Source organism: Diabrotica virgifera, chromosome 10 (genome assembly GCF_917563875.1).
Source record: "Diabrotica virgifera virgifera chromosome 10, PGI_DIABVI_V3a".
NCBI classification, from domain to species: domain Eukaryota; kingdom Metazoa; phylum Arthropoda; class Insecta; order Coleoptera; family Chrysomelidae; genus Diabrotica; species Diabrotica virgifera.
In genome coordinates, this window is record NC_065452.1 from 44,253,735 (window position 1) to 44,272,582 (window position 18,848).

The window sequence follows — 18,848 nt, forward strand, 5'->3', positions numbered from 1 at the left end:
AATTCTGACTGAATTGGGTATGGATCTAAATCCCCAATTATTTTCAGCTTCAATAAATATCTAAAACAATAAAAGAAATAATGTTATTGCTTGCAAAATTCATCATTATTGATAAATAACGGGGCAAAATGAACAAGAAATAAAAATTATTTCGCCTACCTTTCTCGCAACATCTGAAGTTTCCAATAATAATTTCCTTAAATAATCACTTTGCATTGTGGTTAAGTTTATAAAGTTCACAAAAACAGGAAACGAAATCCAAAATAGACAAAATACGATGATTATAAACAATGAAAAATCATTGAAAAATAGATACCTACAAACATAACCTCTTTGTTAGTTTATGTGCCAACCAGAGGTCACGTGGGATTACAGTGGAAAATAATGCAATGTGCTTGGCAAAACACCGAAGAGGTGGAGGCCAACAAACTAATATTAGGAAGAAGAACTGTCATTCGCTTGTGTCAACGAGTACAGTCTGTGGAAAATCATTATACTTTGAACTTATTTGACGAATAACTAACTGAGGATTACAAGTAGTTATTGAAACGCAATAAAATTTAATCGACTAATAAATCTTATTCGACGAATAACTATTCACTGATTTATTTTTTGTTGGTGAAACCGACCCTTAGTGTTGTAAAAATGGCCATAGTTAAATGGCATTAGCGAAGACAACAAGAATTATTACATTAAAATGAAAATAAATTATTTGAAAATTGTTGTTTAGTATATTATTTCGCGGTATTATTTTTTTTAGTGTAGTATTATTCGTTAACCGGTAAGCCAGACTATTTTGAAATATATTATGGAAATAGTGTGGGCCTGAAGAAAAAATACGATTTTATACGAATACTGTGATACTTTTTACAACACAAGTGGGTATGGCTACTTTCGTTGATATCCTACTTTCTCTATATGTCCGTCTGATCATATCCCAACTTTAGTATAGTCAACTAAGCCTTTTAAAGAGGGGATGGTGTTCATCTCTTTCGGCGTATTCAACAGTAAATCTATATAACCATCACTCCTCACACTTCAAGCTTATTTTCCAAAAACGATCATACTTAAGAGTTTATGTAGTGTAGTTTTCAAGATCCTTATGTGATTTTTCTGACTGGATTACCATGAAGTCTCAACAGGTAATAATTTTCGATATCAGTGATGGATGATAGTGATCAGGTGTAGTGATGACAGTGATTTGTGTCTTATGTTGCCATTTAAAGGATTTAAGGGCTTCTAGAAACGGGATCTTATGTGAATTTGTGAAAAAAATTCGATACAAATATAAATCGCAAACTTAAAATTACTCTTTTCAAAAAATCAAAAAGCCAATTGGTGTGTTTAGGAAATTAAAACCAAATTATGACAAATATATATTAATATATTATTATCACAATAGTAATATAAAAAATTAATTCTTTTATTATTTGAATCGAAAATAAATTTATGATATATTTATTACCGAATATATATACAGAAAAATCTTTTAAAGATTTCTTAATATATTTATTATCCAAATTAATAATTTAAATAGTTGTTGGATTAATCAATTTTAATTACTTTATTTGTAAACAATGTACATTTTATTATCTTACCAATTTAAGTATTTGTCAATAAATAATATAATTAACATAAACAAAAAATATCTATCTTAGCTATATCGTACTAAAAGTTTACATTTTAATTTTTATTGTATAATTATGAAAAATACTGTTTGTACCCGAGGAAACGAAGTATTTAAAAATCGAAAAATTACTGGTCGGTATTTTTCAACTGGGATATCTGGGGGAAGTTAATAGAAAAGAAGTTTCATCTCGTGGGTATCGAAATTTTTTTTGCGTCCTCGTTTTTCATTTACGCAAAAAAGCGACTTTTTTCATTGTCTTCAATATTCGTTCACAAAATGTGTTTTGAAAAAACGTTTAACATACGACTTTTTAAATATACTTTCTCTTTAAAATGAGATTTTCTAAACTAAATTATAAACACAGAAGTTATTGCAAGTTAAACTCGAAATTAAGTATTTTTTGTTTATAATTATTAAAATAAAAAAAATAAATTAAAACATATTTCATAATGTTTTTTATAGACCAGGGCGCATCTGTAAAAATATTAGTACATTTGGATGTTGGAATTGCTTGAAATAACTCATATAATAATATTTGAGTCATCCTCCCACTCAAAAAGGTCCGGAAAATTGTTTAAATAATCAAAATGTCAACAAATTAAAGAAAAATTCGATTTTTTTATTCGTTTTTTGTTTATAACTTTCAAAAGTATTCACTTCCGAGAAAAGTTGTATCAACATAAAAGTTGCGTAATTAAATTTTCTACAATATAGGATTGGTTAAAAATTCTAAAAATTGTCACCATTTTTGCAAAATGGCAATAATTGTGAAAAAACCATAAAAAAAACAAGTATTCAAATTTTACGTTTTCCAACCATTTATGCTACACTTGGGACCTTCATATTTTACGCAGAAAAACATAATGATATAGTAAAACAATACTGGAAGTTTTATTAAGATCGGTTCAATAGATTTTGCAAAATAAATTTTGCAATCCAGCAAAAAAAATTCATTTTTTCAAAATGTTGCAGGACTGAAAATAAAGCAGATAGCAAGTTGACTTTTTTTTTACACATAGAAGAATACTGTACCCTCTATTTGCAATTTGCAAAATTAAAATCAGTTAACTACCACGGCGTCATGATTTTTTTTAAGCAAACATTAATTTTTGGTGCTACGCGTAGGACAGCGGATACGTTTGCTATGATTGGGCATTCCAATGACCTTTGATAATGATTGATAAATTTTAATTTTTAGTACTTTTTGATATAAATAAATAAATTTGTTTATTGCAGAATAAAAACACATACTTTTGAAATTACGGTTTTTTAGCAAAAACTTTCTGTGTTCATCTATTTTAACTTAGAGAATAAACGTTTATTATTTTTAAACATATGCAATTGTTTAAACAATATTTCACAAACAATAATCAAATAAGGTTGATTTTTGTGGAATTAAAATATTAAAATACAACAAAATATAGAATAAGAAAATAATATATTAGATAAAGATAGGAAGAAATATTGGTGGACATCAATTTGTGTGAATCAAACACCGCTGTCCTGCGCGTAGCACCCAAAATTAATGTTTATTTAAAAAACTTCTTGACGGCCGTGGTAGTTAACCGATTTTAATTTTGCAAATTGCCAATGGAAGGTACAGTATTTTTCTATATGTAAAAAAATCAACTTGCTATCTACTTCATTTTCAGTCCTGCAACATTTTGAAAAAATGAATTTTTTTTGCGAAAGCTGGATTGTAAAATTTATTTTGCAAAATCTATTAAACCGATCTTAATAAAATTTACAGTATTATTTTATTGTATCATAAACTTTTTCCGAGTAAAATATGAAGCTCCTAAGTGTAGCATAAATGGTTAAAAAGCGTAAAATGCGAATACTTGTTTTTTAAGTTTTTTTTCGCAATTATTGCTATTTTGCAACAAGGGTGATAATTTTTAAAATTTTCAGCTAATCCTATATTGTTGAAAATTTAATTACGCAACTTTTACGTTATTGCAACTTTTCTCGGAAATTAATACTTTTAAAGTTATAATCAAAAAACGAAGAAAAAAATGGAATTTTTTCTTAATTTTTCGACATTTTGATTATTTAATCAATGTTCCGGCTCTCTTTGAGTGGGAGGATAACTCAATTATTATTATATGAGTTAATCCCAAGACTTTTCTGCAAAAAAATATGACTCACCTCTCAACGTCCATCTCAAAACAGATGCGCTCTGGACTATTAGGTATGTCTTTACTATATGAGCAAAAGATGGGCTCGATCGGCCGAGTAGTTTTTAAACAATTTCATCTGTTCAGAAACAGGTCATTTTCAAATGCCTGTACAGGTGCTTTGTCAATATTTAGAAGGTCATTTTGATGTTATTCTCTTCGTAATTTCCCAAATTTTAATGTTTTTAAACAATCATATTTATGTTAGTCCAGAAAGCCTCTGCGCATCCGCTAGGAAAAATATTCCGATTCGGATTTTTTGCACAATCTTACTCAAAAAGGACCCCTTTTAACAAATTTGCATGTTGCCAGGACCAAAAGTGGGTCCAAAATTTTTTAAACGTTTTTTTTTTGTTTTTTTCCTAAAATTATCTTTTTTTGCATGGAACAAAGTTTGTTTATTTTTTTGGATCATTCCAAACAGAAAAGGTCTGTAGTGATATTTCTCTAAAGTTGATAGTTTTTAACATATAAGCGATTAAAAATTGAAAAATTGCGAAATCGGCTATTTTTAACCCTCAAAAACTATGTGAAAAACTGAAAATTTGAACGTTGCCAAGGTAGGTAGATATTCTTTACACATCGATTGATGAAATCCAGAAGAGTTTTTTGCAATACAATATTCAAAACTCATTTGCTTTTTAATTGCTAATCAAGCGTGCGCCACACTGTTTTATACCGACATACAGTATTGTGCAAATGAAAGGAATAAATTCGTTATTTCGTAAACCGGCGACTTGAAGAAAAAATCCCGAAACAGGTCGATTTTTATTTTTAAGTTATGATATTATGGCATATATGGTATACTAGTGACGTCATCCATCTGGGCGTGATGATTTTTTTAAATGAGAATAGCGGTCGTGTGCTAGTTCATTTGAAAGTTTCTTGAATTATCTATTCAGTAATATAAACATTTACATAATTATTTATACAGGGTGTCCTTCTACTTCTTTTTTTGTCAAATAATTTAATTTAATAAACATTTTTTGGACACCCTGTATAAATAATTATTTAAATGTTTATATTACTGAATAGAGAGTTAAAGAACCTTTCAAATGAGCTGGCACACGACCCCTATTCTCATTTAAAAAAATCATCGATTACGTCATCACGCCCAGATGGATGACGTCACTAGTATACCATATATGCCACAAAATCATAACTTAAAAATAAAAATCGACCTGTTTCGGGATTTTTCCTTAAAGTCGCCGGTTTACGAAATAACGAATTTATTCCTCTCATTTGCACCATACTGTATACACATGCAACGGTGGAAAATAGTATCGCGCACGCTCGATTAGCAGTTAAAAAACAAAGGAATTTTGAATATTGTATTGCAAAAAACTCTTCGGGATTTCATCAATCGATGTTTAAAGAATATCTACCTACCTTGGCAACATTCAAATTTTCTGTTTTTCACATAGTCTTTGAAGGTTAAAAATGGCCGATTTCGCAATTTTTCAATTTTTAATCGCTTATATGTCAAAAACTATCAACTTTAAAGAAAAGTCACTAAAGACCTTTTCTGTTTGGAATGATCCAAAAAACCTAAAAAAACTTTGTTCCATCCAAGAAAAATAATTTTAGGAAAAAAACAAAAAAAAAGACGTTTAAAAAATTTTTTCTCTTTATAAACAAATCATCTGCGCCGTTTTAAACTTTATAAAAAAAAAACAAAACAAATCATCTGAAAGGTTATGAAAAAACACATATTTTTAAAAAAAGAGAGGACTGTACAACTTACATTGCGCAATGTGTTTTATTGTTTATTAGAATAATTATAAACAATTTTGGGTTTAATTTGAAAAAAAAATTGTTTATAAACATTTTTTAATTTATACAATCTAAATTTAAAGAGAAGTGTATTTAAAAAAGTCGTCTGTTGAACATTTTCATCTATAATGCGTAGTTTTTACACAAAAATGAAAAGAATGAAAAATCACTTTTTTTAATAAGGATTAATAAAAAATTATGATTCAGTAAAAATTTCGATACACACGGGATGGTACGCCTTTTCTATTGACTCCTCCCCAAATTTTCCAGTTGAAAAATACCGGCCACTAATTTTTCGATTTTTAAAATATTCATTTCTTTGGGTAAAATACGTTGAATATGAACATAACTTCACTTTCAAAAATTTTATGTTTGTTATTTCCTGACCGTGAGTTTTTAATGGATCTATATGCGAACTTCCTTGGATTATCAGTAGGGGGTTTAACTTTATTGTTGTTTAAACATTTTGGATGAAAATTTTAATTTTGCTATTTGATAAATTAACTCACAAGTTACGTTATTAAACGTTATAAGAGCCGTTGAAGATCGTGTTTATTTTCTGCTATCAGAACAGCATTGTCCGCATAACAGTATTTTACTAATTTCCATGTGCTATTTTCCTTTGCTTACTTCGATTAATAACTCATCCATAGTAATATTACATTGTAATGGGCTTATTGAATTACTTTGTCTAATACCACTGTGTAATTACTTTACCTAGTTTTGTAAATCAACGCTTTACTTATTCTTTCATTTTGTCTTCTCTATAAATGTCTTTGGCTGTTCTCGCATAATAGATTCTGATACAGCCTCTGTACATAATCTTTCAGATCTAATCAATGTTGCTCTTCTGTTAATGTTGTTAAAGTATTAATTTTGTTACTCACCACCCAAGTGGTCGTATTCAAAATTTTTTTTTAAGATATTTCGAGGGTTGAGAGCAATAGGGTTCCAAGCGACATTTTGTACAAAATCGGTTTTTAAAAGAATTGTATTTAATAAAGAATTCTGCATCGAATGATAGTTGAAAAACGTTGAATTGTTTCTAGATGGCGGTGTATTCAATGATGAAATAAGGTTTCAAGTACTTGAAATACTTTCAGGTTCGGGCAATAAGGTTCTAAGCGACAAGTACTTTAGAAAAATTAAGAGTGTGTGTACTTTGTACCCACGTAAGAAGTTATACTTCTATTATATGATTTCAACGAAACAAATATACGTTCAGTGGTGTACCCAGGGTTTTTGTCCCTCCCCCCTAAGCGCTTATAAAAACTATTGAAAGAGTAGTAGGAAACTGTAACTTGCCTTAGGATTTTCTATTTAAAAATAAATATTTGATTTATTTTTAAATTTATACCTTAATTTCACCAAGTGCGCTAAAAACTTTAAAAAATTTTAAATTTTTTGTGAAATGCTTATCTTATAATTCCATAAGCTTCCAAGTACAAGGCTTATAGCGCAATAAGGTTCCAAGTACACTGCAGACGTCAGTAAATATTATGTTACAAAATTGCACATTAGAATCTTACTTACGACACTATCTAACGTGAGGCGTTATCACAATTTAAACTTGTTTCCTGAAAAATTTATGAAATGGAGCTTGGCACCTTATTGTTCTCAGCCCTCGATTTGTTAAAATCTCCAGGAATTTGATATTTGTTAACCACTTTAAACCCACCCCCAAATCTAAATCAATTTACTTAAATATAGTTAATACCTACATTGGCTTTAAACAACTCAAAATTGGAGAACAGATAGAAGATTCTCCTCCATTGTCTTACAGTCATAGTTTTCGTGTGGTCTTCTCCGTTATCGAACTGTCTCATTCTATGTCTTCCTATTTTTCGTCATTCTATCGACTTCCATTGTAATATTTTCTTTGTTGATTTTGCATCTTCTCGTCTCTGGACAAGTCTAACTTTTTATCGTACCCTCCATTAAATTTATAAATCTCGTTCTTTCTCCTGATTCTTCATGTCTTACTCTTCAACAGGTTGTAAACTCTTCTCAGTGCCTTTCTCTCGAATGTCACGAGTTGCACTTCATCTCTTTTTGTTATTACCAAGGTCTCATAACGATAGGTAACATGGGGTCTAATTAATGTTCTGCAGATGGCCATTTTGGTTATTTTGTCTAATATATTTGACAAAAATAGATAACTTGACTTGTTATACTCGAGAGAGGTACTTTTGGGAATAATTAAAACGATAGAAAACATCTACCAGAACAACACAATAAAAGTAAAAGTGGAAGATGAACTAACTGACCCAATTGAAGCCGGCAGTGGGATAAGACAGGGGGATTCCTTGAGTCCTTTATTGTTCAACCTGATCATGGACGAAATAATAATAAAAGTAAGAACTAAAAAAGGATACCAAATGGGAGAAAAACAACTTACAATAATCTGCTATGCAGACGATGCAATACTAATCTCCCAAAGTGAAGATGATTTACAACGTATGCTGCACCAATTTAACATAATCGCCAGAAAATTTAACATGTTAATTTCCTCAAAATGACAAAATGCATGGAGTTTAAATACCTAGGCATCACACTATCTAGCTACGGAAGGCTCGAAACAGAAGTGGAAGATCAAGTGAATAGAGCAAACAGAGCCGCAGGTTGCCTGAATGACACAATATGGAGAAATAAAAATATCGGAAAAAAAATGAAAGGCAGAATTTACAAAACAGTCATCAGACCAATAATGACATACGCGGCAGAAACACGACCCGACACAGAGGACAAAAATATTGCTCGAAACAGCGGAGATGAAAACCCTTCGAAAAATCGATGGTAAGACTCTATGGAACAGAGCTAGAAGTACAGATATACGACGGAGATGCAAGGTGGATAACATTAATAACTGGGTAAGAAACAGAAGAATAGAATGGAATGACCGCATAAGCCGAAAGACAACAAATAGGGTAGTCAGGACAGCGAGAGACGGTTCCCCAATAGGAAGACGATCAGTGGTAAGACCACGAAAACGATGGAACGACAACTTACTAGAGGCACATTGAAAAAACAGACAGTCATGTCTATACAAAAAGAAAAAGAAGAAGAAAAAAAGATAAAAAAATTTATATACTTTTCTCAAAGATGTAGCAGATATGATATATGGAAAAAAATACATTATAAATAGGCAATGTCTTAACATAAATAATTAAATAGTTTATTCTCTATCATGACTATTATGAGTATTATGCGTATGATTTTCTTAACAGCATGTTTTACGTTTGAACCTACCAATTAAACGAAATTATCATTAGTTACGAATGACCCGAACGTAAGCTACATGCTGGATTATAAGAATAGAAAAAAGAAGCAAGCAGAAAGAACAAACTATTATAGTAAGTGTAGGTCATTCACACGTCATACGGCCGGTATGTATTACTATGAACAAACAAGTTGTGCACCTCAGAAGAAAATGTAAATTACTGAGTGGTGGCCTACTTCCTGCAGCGAAGGTAAAGTGCTTTTGAATATAAAATACACAGAAAAATAACGCAAAGAAACAATATGTGCAATAGACCACAATATCTGTAAGATCTTATAGACATAATATTTGTTGAGGAGAAAGAAAATAAATCATTGCGTTCATATACTTCATTTAAATTTTATCTCTATTTCCTGACCGTCAATTTTCAATATTGTTTTATATGAAAATCAACAAGGAAAAAGTTTTCCTGTAGTTGGCTGAAAAAATGAATGTGTGTTTACTTTGTACGCACGTAAGAAGTTATACTTCTATTATATAATTTCAAAGAAAAAAATATACTTAACAGGTTATTTGTATTTTATTTAAATTTTAAACTAACTTTCTTACCTACCACTTTTAAATTTTTTTTATTAAAACGATACAAAAAAAAATAATATGAATCGTCCGGGATTGGAACACGGGACCTCTCGCTCTCTGGTCACACGCTCTACCACTGAACTATATTCCCGTTGCTTTGACAGGTTACAAGATTTCTCATACATACTGACAAATTTAATAGACCAAGTGAAGTATACAAAAATACTTTAAATATACTTACTATTATTATAAAATATCTTATTCCCGAGGAAGACAAATCCAAAGACACAAAAATTATGATAAATAATACACTAATAAAAACACTAATATATCCTTTTAATGACATATTTGCGCTGACAGCGCTGATACATACATACTTGAAAGATTAGCAACGAACCACATACGGTCTGTGTGCGCATGCGCCCGGTATTATAAAATTTCACTATCGATTGTAAAGAAGTATAACTTCAAAAATTCAATCAGCATCAATAAAGACAGACACTCAGGTCGTAGTACATTGTAAGGACTGCAATTTAACATATATTGGACAGACTACATAGAAGAAATTTTACTCACAAAAACCAGATAAAAAACAATAGACAAAATACAATAGCCTAAGTACTCTTGCAGACTGGAACACTGGTGTCTGACACCGGTGTCCGCCACCGTGCAGCAATGAATTGTTTGAAATGTAAATGAAGACTACAACAGACGAGCCAGACGAGCCAGTTTTGAGTGTCTGGCTGATTTTAGTGGCTCATGCTTTGCTGAATTGAAAACCGGTAGCAGACACCGGTGTCGGACACCGGTGTCTTGGTCAGAAAGGGTACTACATCAAACATTTTTTGGAAAACAAACATTCTTTTGAGTTAAAAATGTAAACAGTTTAGAAAGAGAGTAAAATTATAATTAATATGTATATAAAGATGACTTCGATTAAAAAATAACTAAACTGTATTACCAATAAAAGTGTTCAGTGACTAAACATCTTTCTAAGATTTTACTTCACTTCTCAAATCATTAACAACGACTATTAAATTTTTTGCTTGCCTGTGTTCGAGTACTAGACGATTACTTGGTTCTTTACCTTACTAGTCTAGTCGCAGCATAGGGGGTCCCGTGGGCACTTTTAGCCGCGATTTGATGGTGGTATTATAGGTTTTTTGGGTCGCTGAATCCAATGGAAGTGGTCTGGAAGCCCAAATGTGGTGCGTTAAATTGTTATTAACAAATTATTTTAAAATTAGGTGTTTTTCAGGAATTATTAGAAGCCCTGTAAATAAATTGATAGTGTTAAGGTCTTCTCTGGTGTATTTTTGCTTGCTGAATCGAATGTGACTAGTAGCGATTATTCAAAATATGTTCTTATTTTCTTAATAACAAAATAATTGTTTATTCGCCGAAAAGCTCGAAATGCGTCGTCTACAGCAAGTTTGTAGTCTTTTTCATAGTATTTTTTATACGCTAAATCGATTGTCACTAGTCGTGATAGCTTAAACCACGTTCCGACTTTATTATTAATAAATTATTGCAAAAATAACGGTTTATAGTACGTTTACTTACGATTTTTGCTCTAGATTTTAAAAAACCACTTGGATTGACATGAAATTTGGCATACACCTAGCTAACATGTCAAACAAAACAAGTGATATTGTGCCGATGTCTGGTTTTACTCTGGGGGTGTTTCATCCCTTTTCGAGGATGAAAAAAGAATCCTTTAAAATAAGTCCGGAAGTGGATAAACTGATTAATTCTAAGCAACTTTTGTTCTATCCAGTTTTTTCACTAAGTCAATACTTTTCGAGTTATTTTTGTTTTTTTGTTGAAAAATGAACATATTTACTCACAAATAACTCGAAAAGTATTGACTTGGTGAAAAAACTGTATAAAAAAAAAGATGCTTAGGATTAATCAGTTTATCCAATTCCATACTTATTTTAAAAAGGTTCCTTTTATACCCCCGAAACGGGGTGAAAATCACCCCCAGGGTAAAAGCACACATCAGCGCAATATCACTTGTTTTGTCTGACATGTTAGCTACATGCATGCCAAAATTTATGTCATTCCAGTTGGTTTTTTAAAATTTAGATCAAAAACCGTGAGTAAACGTACTATAGACCATTATTTTTGCAATAATTTATTAATAACACAGTCGGAACGTGGTTTAAGCTATCACGACTAGCGGCAATCGATTTAGCGTATAAAAATACTATGAAAAAGACTACAAACTGGCTGTAGATAACGCATTTCGAGCTTTTCGGAGAATAAACAACTATTTTGTTATTAACAAAATAAGAACACATTTTGAGTAATCGCGACTAGTTGCATTCGATTCAGCGACCAAAAATACACCAGAGAAGACCACTATGAATTTATTTACAGGGCTTCGAATAATTTTTGAAAAACACTTATTTTTACCATAATTTGTTAATAACAATTAAACGTACAACATTTGTGACCACTCCAGACCACTTCGATTGGATTCAACGACCCAAAAACCTATAATACCACCATCAAATCGCGGCGACCTAAAAGTGCCCACGGGACCCCCTATGTTGCGACTAGACTATACCTTAGCCCATCGTGCTATAGCCCTTGAAGGGTCTCAGCCTGCTTCACGATATCACTCCATTTTTCTCTGCTGTTGTCCCGCTACAGCCACAGTCGAATTCCCAATTTTTTTAAGCACAACCTCTATTAATCGGAGTCAGGATCATCCTCTTCTTCTTCTTCCTCTCTGCCAACCCAGAAACATTTTCTTGATGGTTCTTACACTTTCCCCCTCTACCGCCTGTAAGGGGCCAGCTCATTTGCTGATTTGCTCTTTATTTATTTTAGTCACCAAGCCTGGTTTTGCAAAGATCAGGTGCATTTCCTGGTTTGTCGTTAATCTCAAGGCTTCACCGTCTATAACTTCTTCTCCTTCTTCTTCTTCGTCTAGCCATTCACGTCCACATGTGAACATAAGCCTCTTCAAGTCTTCCTTTCCATTGTTTTTTGTTGTACGCTACTTGTAGCCAATTTTTCTCGGCAGTCCATTTCAGATCATCTGTCCATCTCATAGAAGGTCTGCATCTGGGTCCTTTGTGTTGGTATGGTCTCCAGATTAGAATTGTTCTGTACCATTTATTTAGATCGCTCCTAGCTACATGTCCAGAGTATTCCCATTTCAATTTTAATGATTTTTGTACCAAATCGGTGACTTTGGTTTTCTGTCTTATCCATGTGTTTGTTTTCCTGTCCTTAAGTGATATGCCAAGCATTGCTCTTTCCATCGCATGTTGAGTGACTCTGAGTATGTTCATATTCTTTTTTGTGATTGACCATGTTTGTGCTCCATATGTTAATATCGGAATTATGCATTCATCAAAAACTTTAGATCTAAGATGTAGTTGAATTTGCTGATTTCTGAGTATTTAGTTTAGTTTACCGAATGCTGCCCCTGCTAACTTTCTTCTACTTTTTATTTCTTCCGTTTGAATTTCCCTGTTTAGTATTATTTTTTGTTCAAAGTATATATTATATTCTTCAACTTTTTCTATTACTTTGTCGTTTATTATTGTCACGGTTTCTTCGGAGTGCTTGACTTTTTTTTGTTTAAATTCATTTTCAGTCCTATTTTAGAAGATTTGGTGTGTAGTTCTGAAAGCATGGTTTGCAGTTCTTGTAGGCCAGTGGCTATCAGGACTATGTCATCCGCAAATCGTAGATTACTGAGGTAGCGGCCATTGGTGTTCATTCCCTTATATTTCCAATTTAGGTTCTTAACAACGTCCTCTAAAACTAAGGTGAACAGTTTGGGTGATCGAGTGTCTCCCTGTTTGACTCCCTTCTTTAATGGTACAGGGTTCGTATATTAATTTTCATTTATTTATGTAGCTGTAGCTTGGTTCATAGTTTCTTTTATTAAGTTAATATATCTGCTGTCTATTCTACAATTTTGCATTGCGTTTATTACGGCCGTGTGTTCTATAGTGTCGAAAGCTTTTTCGTAGTCTATAACTAGTCCATCAGATTTTCTGAGAATTTTTCTTTACCACTTTCTGACGGCTTCTTACTACTTGATAGGTAAGGTCTATGTCTCGCTTTCATACATCACTACGGAATGGATCACACTTAAGTACAAGACCTTGTTCCTGTTCCTACTGACAACGCTAAACTTGAAGTAGACTGAAATAGTTGCTATTAGCCGCTATCATCTAGTTAGTTCCTATAGTTAGTCATATTCTGTTTACATACAGATGTTGTACTAGATTTTAGTCTTTATATAATTGCTGTTCTGCGCCTACTGATATAATACACAATTCCTTGTAAATCAAAAATGAATAACCATTTTCAATTTCGTTGCAAAACGAAAATACAGCCGCATATTCACACGATCATATTCTAGTTCAATCAGAGAGTGCAGCAAGCACCTCTACCGGTTTCGAAACTTATTAGTCTCTCATCAGGAGACACATATGCTGCTCAATCTGATCCAACCAAAACAAACCCAGGCGTGTAGTCACGGATTGCAACGAACGAAATGGCATAGATGCCCTAGCGGCAACTGCTAGCAAAAGACTAAGTGTTCAATCTAATGGCATATAAAACAACATAATGTTGTTCTACATCCCACCAGACTGAAAACAATGGGAACTTTCTCTGGTTATACCTCCGAGGCTTCTACAATTTGCAAGGCATAACGGACCACCACGAACCTATTCGAAGACGATAGGAGTAGTTCACCTCCCGATATTACTAACTGCGACATACCCCTAATAACACGCTCTGAGGTTATAAAAGCCATACAATCATCAAAAGATGGCAGAGCGACTGGTCCTGATGGAATTCCAACTGAAATATACAAGCTTATAAATGATAGCAATGTTTTAGAGGCTATAACTTCGTTTTCCAATACCATTTATACCAGCGGACAACTACCTAATGGTTGGTCTAATTCACTGTTTATAGCTCTACCTAAGAAGACAACATCAAAAACCTGTGCTGATTATAGAACCATCAGTTTGTTAAACCACTTATTGAAAATTTTTCTGAAGGTAACACATGATCCTATCTACAATAAATGCGAGGAATACCTGGATGACACACAGTTTGGTGTACGTAACGGGTTTGGAACGAGAGAGGCACTGTTTGGAATGAACGTACTTGCTCAAAAATGTCGAGATGTATCTGTAGACATATACTGTTTTATTGACTTCCAAAAGGCATTTGGTCGTGTTAAGCACTCTATATTGATCGAAGCTCTAAAAAACATTGGCTTGGACGGCAGAGATGTTCGAATAATTGCAAATTTATATTGGAATCAAACAACATCAGTTTTAGTAGATGGTGTGGAATCAAAGGCTCTTAATATTGAAAGAGGAGTACGGCAGGGATGCCTCTTGTCACCCCTGCTTTTCAACGTTTACTCCAAAAGAATTTTCAGAAAAGCACTTTCTGAAAATCAAGAAGGAATACTTGTGAACGGTGAAGTCATTACTAATTTGCGATATGCGAACGACACAGTACTCCTAGCTTCTAGTCAAGAAGATCTGCAAACACTACTTGATAGTGTCGTTGAGAGTTGTAGGGAGGCAGGTCTCGATCTGAACATACGGAAAACCAAAATACTCGTAATAAGTAAACAACAGCATATAAAACCGTCTATATATGTAAATAATACCAAAATTGAGCGAGTTGATAAAATCGTTTACCTTGGACAGCAATTAAATTGTAACGCAGAAATTCACGGCAAAATTAGATCTAGGATAGAGCAGGCTAGAGCCGCTTTTAGAAGGATGTCCAGGGTGTTATGTAACAGAGACCTAAAATTGGCATTCTACTTCGCTGCTACGTGTTCTCGGTCTTACTTTATGGTGTCGAGTCCTGGACTGTGAATAAAATCGATCTAAATCGCCTTGAGGCTTTCGAAATGTGGTGCTATAGAAGAATTTTAAAAGTTTCCGGGGCGGAGAAGATTCGAAACTCCACAATACTAGAACGTCTCAGCAAGACTACTGAGATCATAAAAAGCATCAAGCAGAGAAAACTGGAGTATTTCGGACATGTAATGAGAGGTCCCAAATATAGGTTGCTACAAAATATCATGCAAGGAAAAATAGCAGGCAAACGCAGTCCAGGACGAGGAAAAACCTCATGGTTGAAGAACTTGAGAGATTGGTATGGTGTTGATACAAGCATGCCATTTAGGGTGGCAGTGAATAAAATTAAGATAGCTATGATGGTAACCAACGTTCTGAAAGAACATGGTACATGAAGAAGAAAAAGAAGATAACGGATGCTGAGACTAAGGAAGATGTACTCCGTGTTACAAACGCTGGAGTTTGTTTTGGTTGGATCAGAGAGAGCAGCATATGTGCCTCCTGATGAGAGACTAATAAGTTTCGAAACCATTAGAGGTGCTTGCTGCACTCTCTGATTGGACTAGAATATGATGCGGCTGTATTTTCGTTTTGCAACGAAATTGAAAATGGTTATTCATTTTTGATTGACCTGTTTACTCTTATTGGAGTATGAAGGAACCATTCTCGTTGGAACTTTACCGCGCTGAGCAGATGGGACATAAATTGTAAAATTCCCTCATCTTCCTTAGTCTCAGCATCCGTTATGGCTTGCAAATTGTAGAAGCCTCGGAGGTGTAACCAGAGAAGGTTCCCATTGTTTTCAGTCTGTTGGGATGTAGAGCAACATTATGTTGTTTTATATGCCATTATATTGAAAACTTAGTCAATTCCTTGTAAATTCAATAAAGCCGACTTTATTTAGTAACAGGACAATTACTTTACAATCACAGTACAATATTCACAATCTACAATTAACTAATTGGCTGCAGACAAAAATAAGGTAAACATAAGAGTCTCAACACAATATATCAGTTCAACTTCAGGTACTTCTGACACAGCAAGAAGAACAAAAGCAATTGGACTTCGTAAGTCGTAGGCTTTCACCCAACGTGACGGAAGCAGAAACGGAAGTCGATATTTGAACGATTGATAGGTATACGATTTCACTAATTTTGAGTAATTTTTGCCAAACTTCCGGTCATAACTATTTAACCCGACATGAGATAAAACCGAAACTAAATATTCTAGCTTGACTTTTTAGTTATCGATTGATATATTACATGTACTATTTTTGCAAGTTTAATGTGTCACTTTCGGTTACAACTGCTTAACCGAAAGTGATATAAAATCTGAAAGTATTTGTTTTCGTGTTGCTAGGGCGCGGACAGGTCGACGGACAGAGAGACATGGATAATTCAATTTAATGTTGTAAAATGGGTGAAAACAAAATTAGTTTTCCCAGCAGCCCAAGACAGAAATGAAAACTTTCTTTTGAGAGTCAATAGACAAAGGAATATTCTTTAAATAAGTTCTACCAAGAATTGTCTGGTTTTTACTTATTATACATTTTATTTATACAGGGTGTTTGGCACAGAATGGGCCCTAGAGATTCCTGAGGTTAAAATAGGTCGATTTAAGCTAAATTACCCTAGTACAAAAGTTGATAATAACCGAAATACAGGGTGTCAAAATTAAACTTTTATTTTATTCATTCTTGAATATTTCTTCACAGGCATGGGACAAAAACACGAAATTTGGTAAGGTGCTGGTACTCTACACCCTACTAAATTATGTTAAACAAACGTTTCTGGCTACTACCAGAGGCGTACGACGTGGGAACGTGAATGGTTGCCCTTCCCAAATTCTACGCCACTGGCGGAATTGATATTTTAGTGCAATTTTTTTATTAACGATAAACCCATTAGTTTTCGAGATATTTAATGCTAAAAACGAAGACGCATAATACATTAATCAAGATAAGTGTGCCTTTTCATTTATAACTTCAAATATCTCGAAAACTAATGACTTTATCGTTACGAATGAAGTGTATATTATTTGCATAGAAAGTATTGGAGAATCTAAAAATTATACTAAAATAGCAGTTTCATCAGTGGCGTAGAATTTGGGAAGGGTCAACCTTTCCCCTGTCGTACGCCTCTGGTAGTAGCCAGAAACGATTATTTACCAAAATTTAGTAAGGTGTACAGTGCCTACACTTTCTGCCAAGTATGACACGGATATGTCGAATTATTTTAAAGTATTCTTTTTTTTTAATAATTTATTCTTTATTTAAAACTTTAAGAAATATTTGTGCCCGGTACTATAAAACTATTTGACATATCCTTATGATACTTGGCAAAAAGTGTAGGTACTGTACACCCTACTAAATTATGTTAAATAATCGTTTCTGGTTAATACCAGAGGCGTATGACAGGGGATAGTGAATAGTTAACCCTTCCCAAATTCTACGCCACTGACGAAACTGCTATTGTAGTATAATTTTTAGATTCTTCAATACTTTCTATGTAAATAATATACTCTTCATTCGTAACGATAAAGTCATTAGTTTTCGAGATATTTGAAGTTAAAAATGAAAAGGCACACTTATCTTGATTAATGTATGTATTATGCTCTTTCGTTTTTAGCTTCAAATATCTCGAAAACTAATGGCTTTATCGTTACGGATGAAGAGTATGTTATTTACATAGACAGTATTGGCAATCAAAAAATTGCACTAAAATAGCAATTCCGCCAGTGGCGTAGAATTTGGGATGGGCCAACCATTCAAGTTCCCCCGTTGTACGCCTCTGGTTGTTGCCAGAAACGTTTGTTTAACATAATTTAGTAGGGTGTACAGTACCAGCACCACTTACCAAATTTCGTGTTGTTGTCCCATGCTTGTCAGGAAATATTTAAAAATAAATAAAATAAAAGTTTAACTTTGACACCACTCAAAAAAATTTAGTTCGTAATATTGATTAACAGTGATTATTGAACAGTATTTCGTTCTCACAACAATTTAATTTGTTGTTTCAACGAACTTTTAGACATTGACGAATGTACTTGGTTATTGTCACAATGATTGAATAATAATTGTGAGAATAACTAGAGTACATTAATCAATAACACTCAATTTATTCAGCCAATAACTTAGTTTCGTATATTTAATAAATACTGTTAATTGTGGCAGCAACTCACGTTCTTGATTTCGTAGATGACAAGCAATTACCTTGGTTTATCGTGACAACGTACAGATTTCATTAAAACAATGTACAAATGTTGTTAATATAGAGTAATATATGATTATTGAATAGATGTACACTGATTGTTGTGCCAACGAATGCATTAATTAATCTACTACTGCCTTTAATTCCCACAATCAATGCGTTAATTGTGACAATAATCGTGGTTGTTGAGACAATAAATGTTTTGCTTGACCATTTGAAATGTAACGGCTTTTCCTTGAAAGTGCCGAATAATAATTGCATTTTGTTTCCAAGTGTAGTCCGTAGTAGAAGGAAGATAAGGATAAGATATTACTTATTTTTTATATTTGAATAAAAGTAAGTTTTTTCTGATAAGGTAAATACGGGAGAACATTCTAATTAAAAATAAACTTGTCA

The 18,848-nt window shown here is 32.9% G+C and overlaps 1 protein-coding gene across 1 annotated transcript in view; it reads left to right on the top strand.

Annotated features, from left to right (window-relative positions):
* Positions 1 to 984: 984 nt before the first annotated feature.
* The window catches only part of LOC114338213 (uncharacterized), a 101,352-nt gene continuing 83,488 nt past the window's right edge, over positions 985 to 18,848 (top strand). Inside the window, exon 1 of the mRNA XM_050641346.1 lies at positions 985 to 1,142. Within this exon, the coding sequence (XP_050497303.1) occupies positions 1,128 to 1,142 (15 nt within the window). The 5' untranslated portion in view covers positions 985 to 1,127. The remainder of the gene's footprint in view (positions 1,143 to 18,848) is intronic.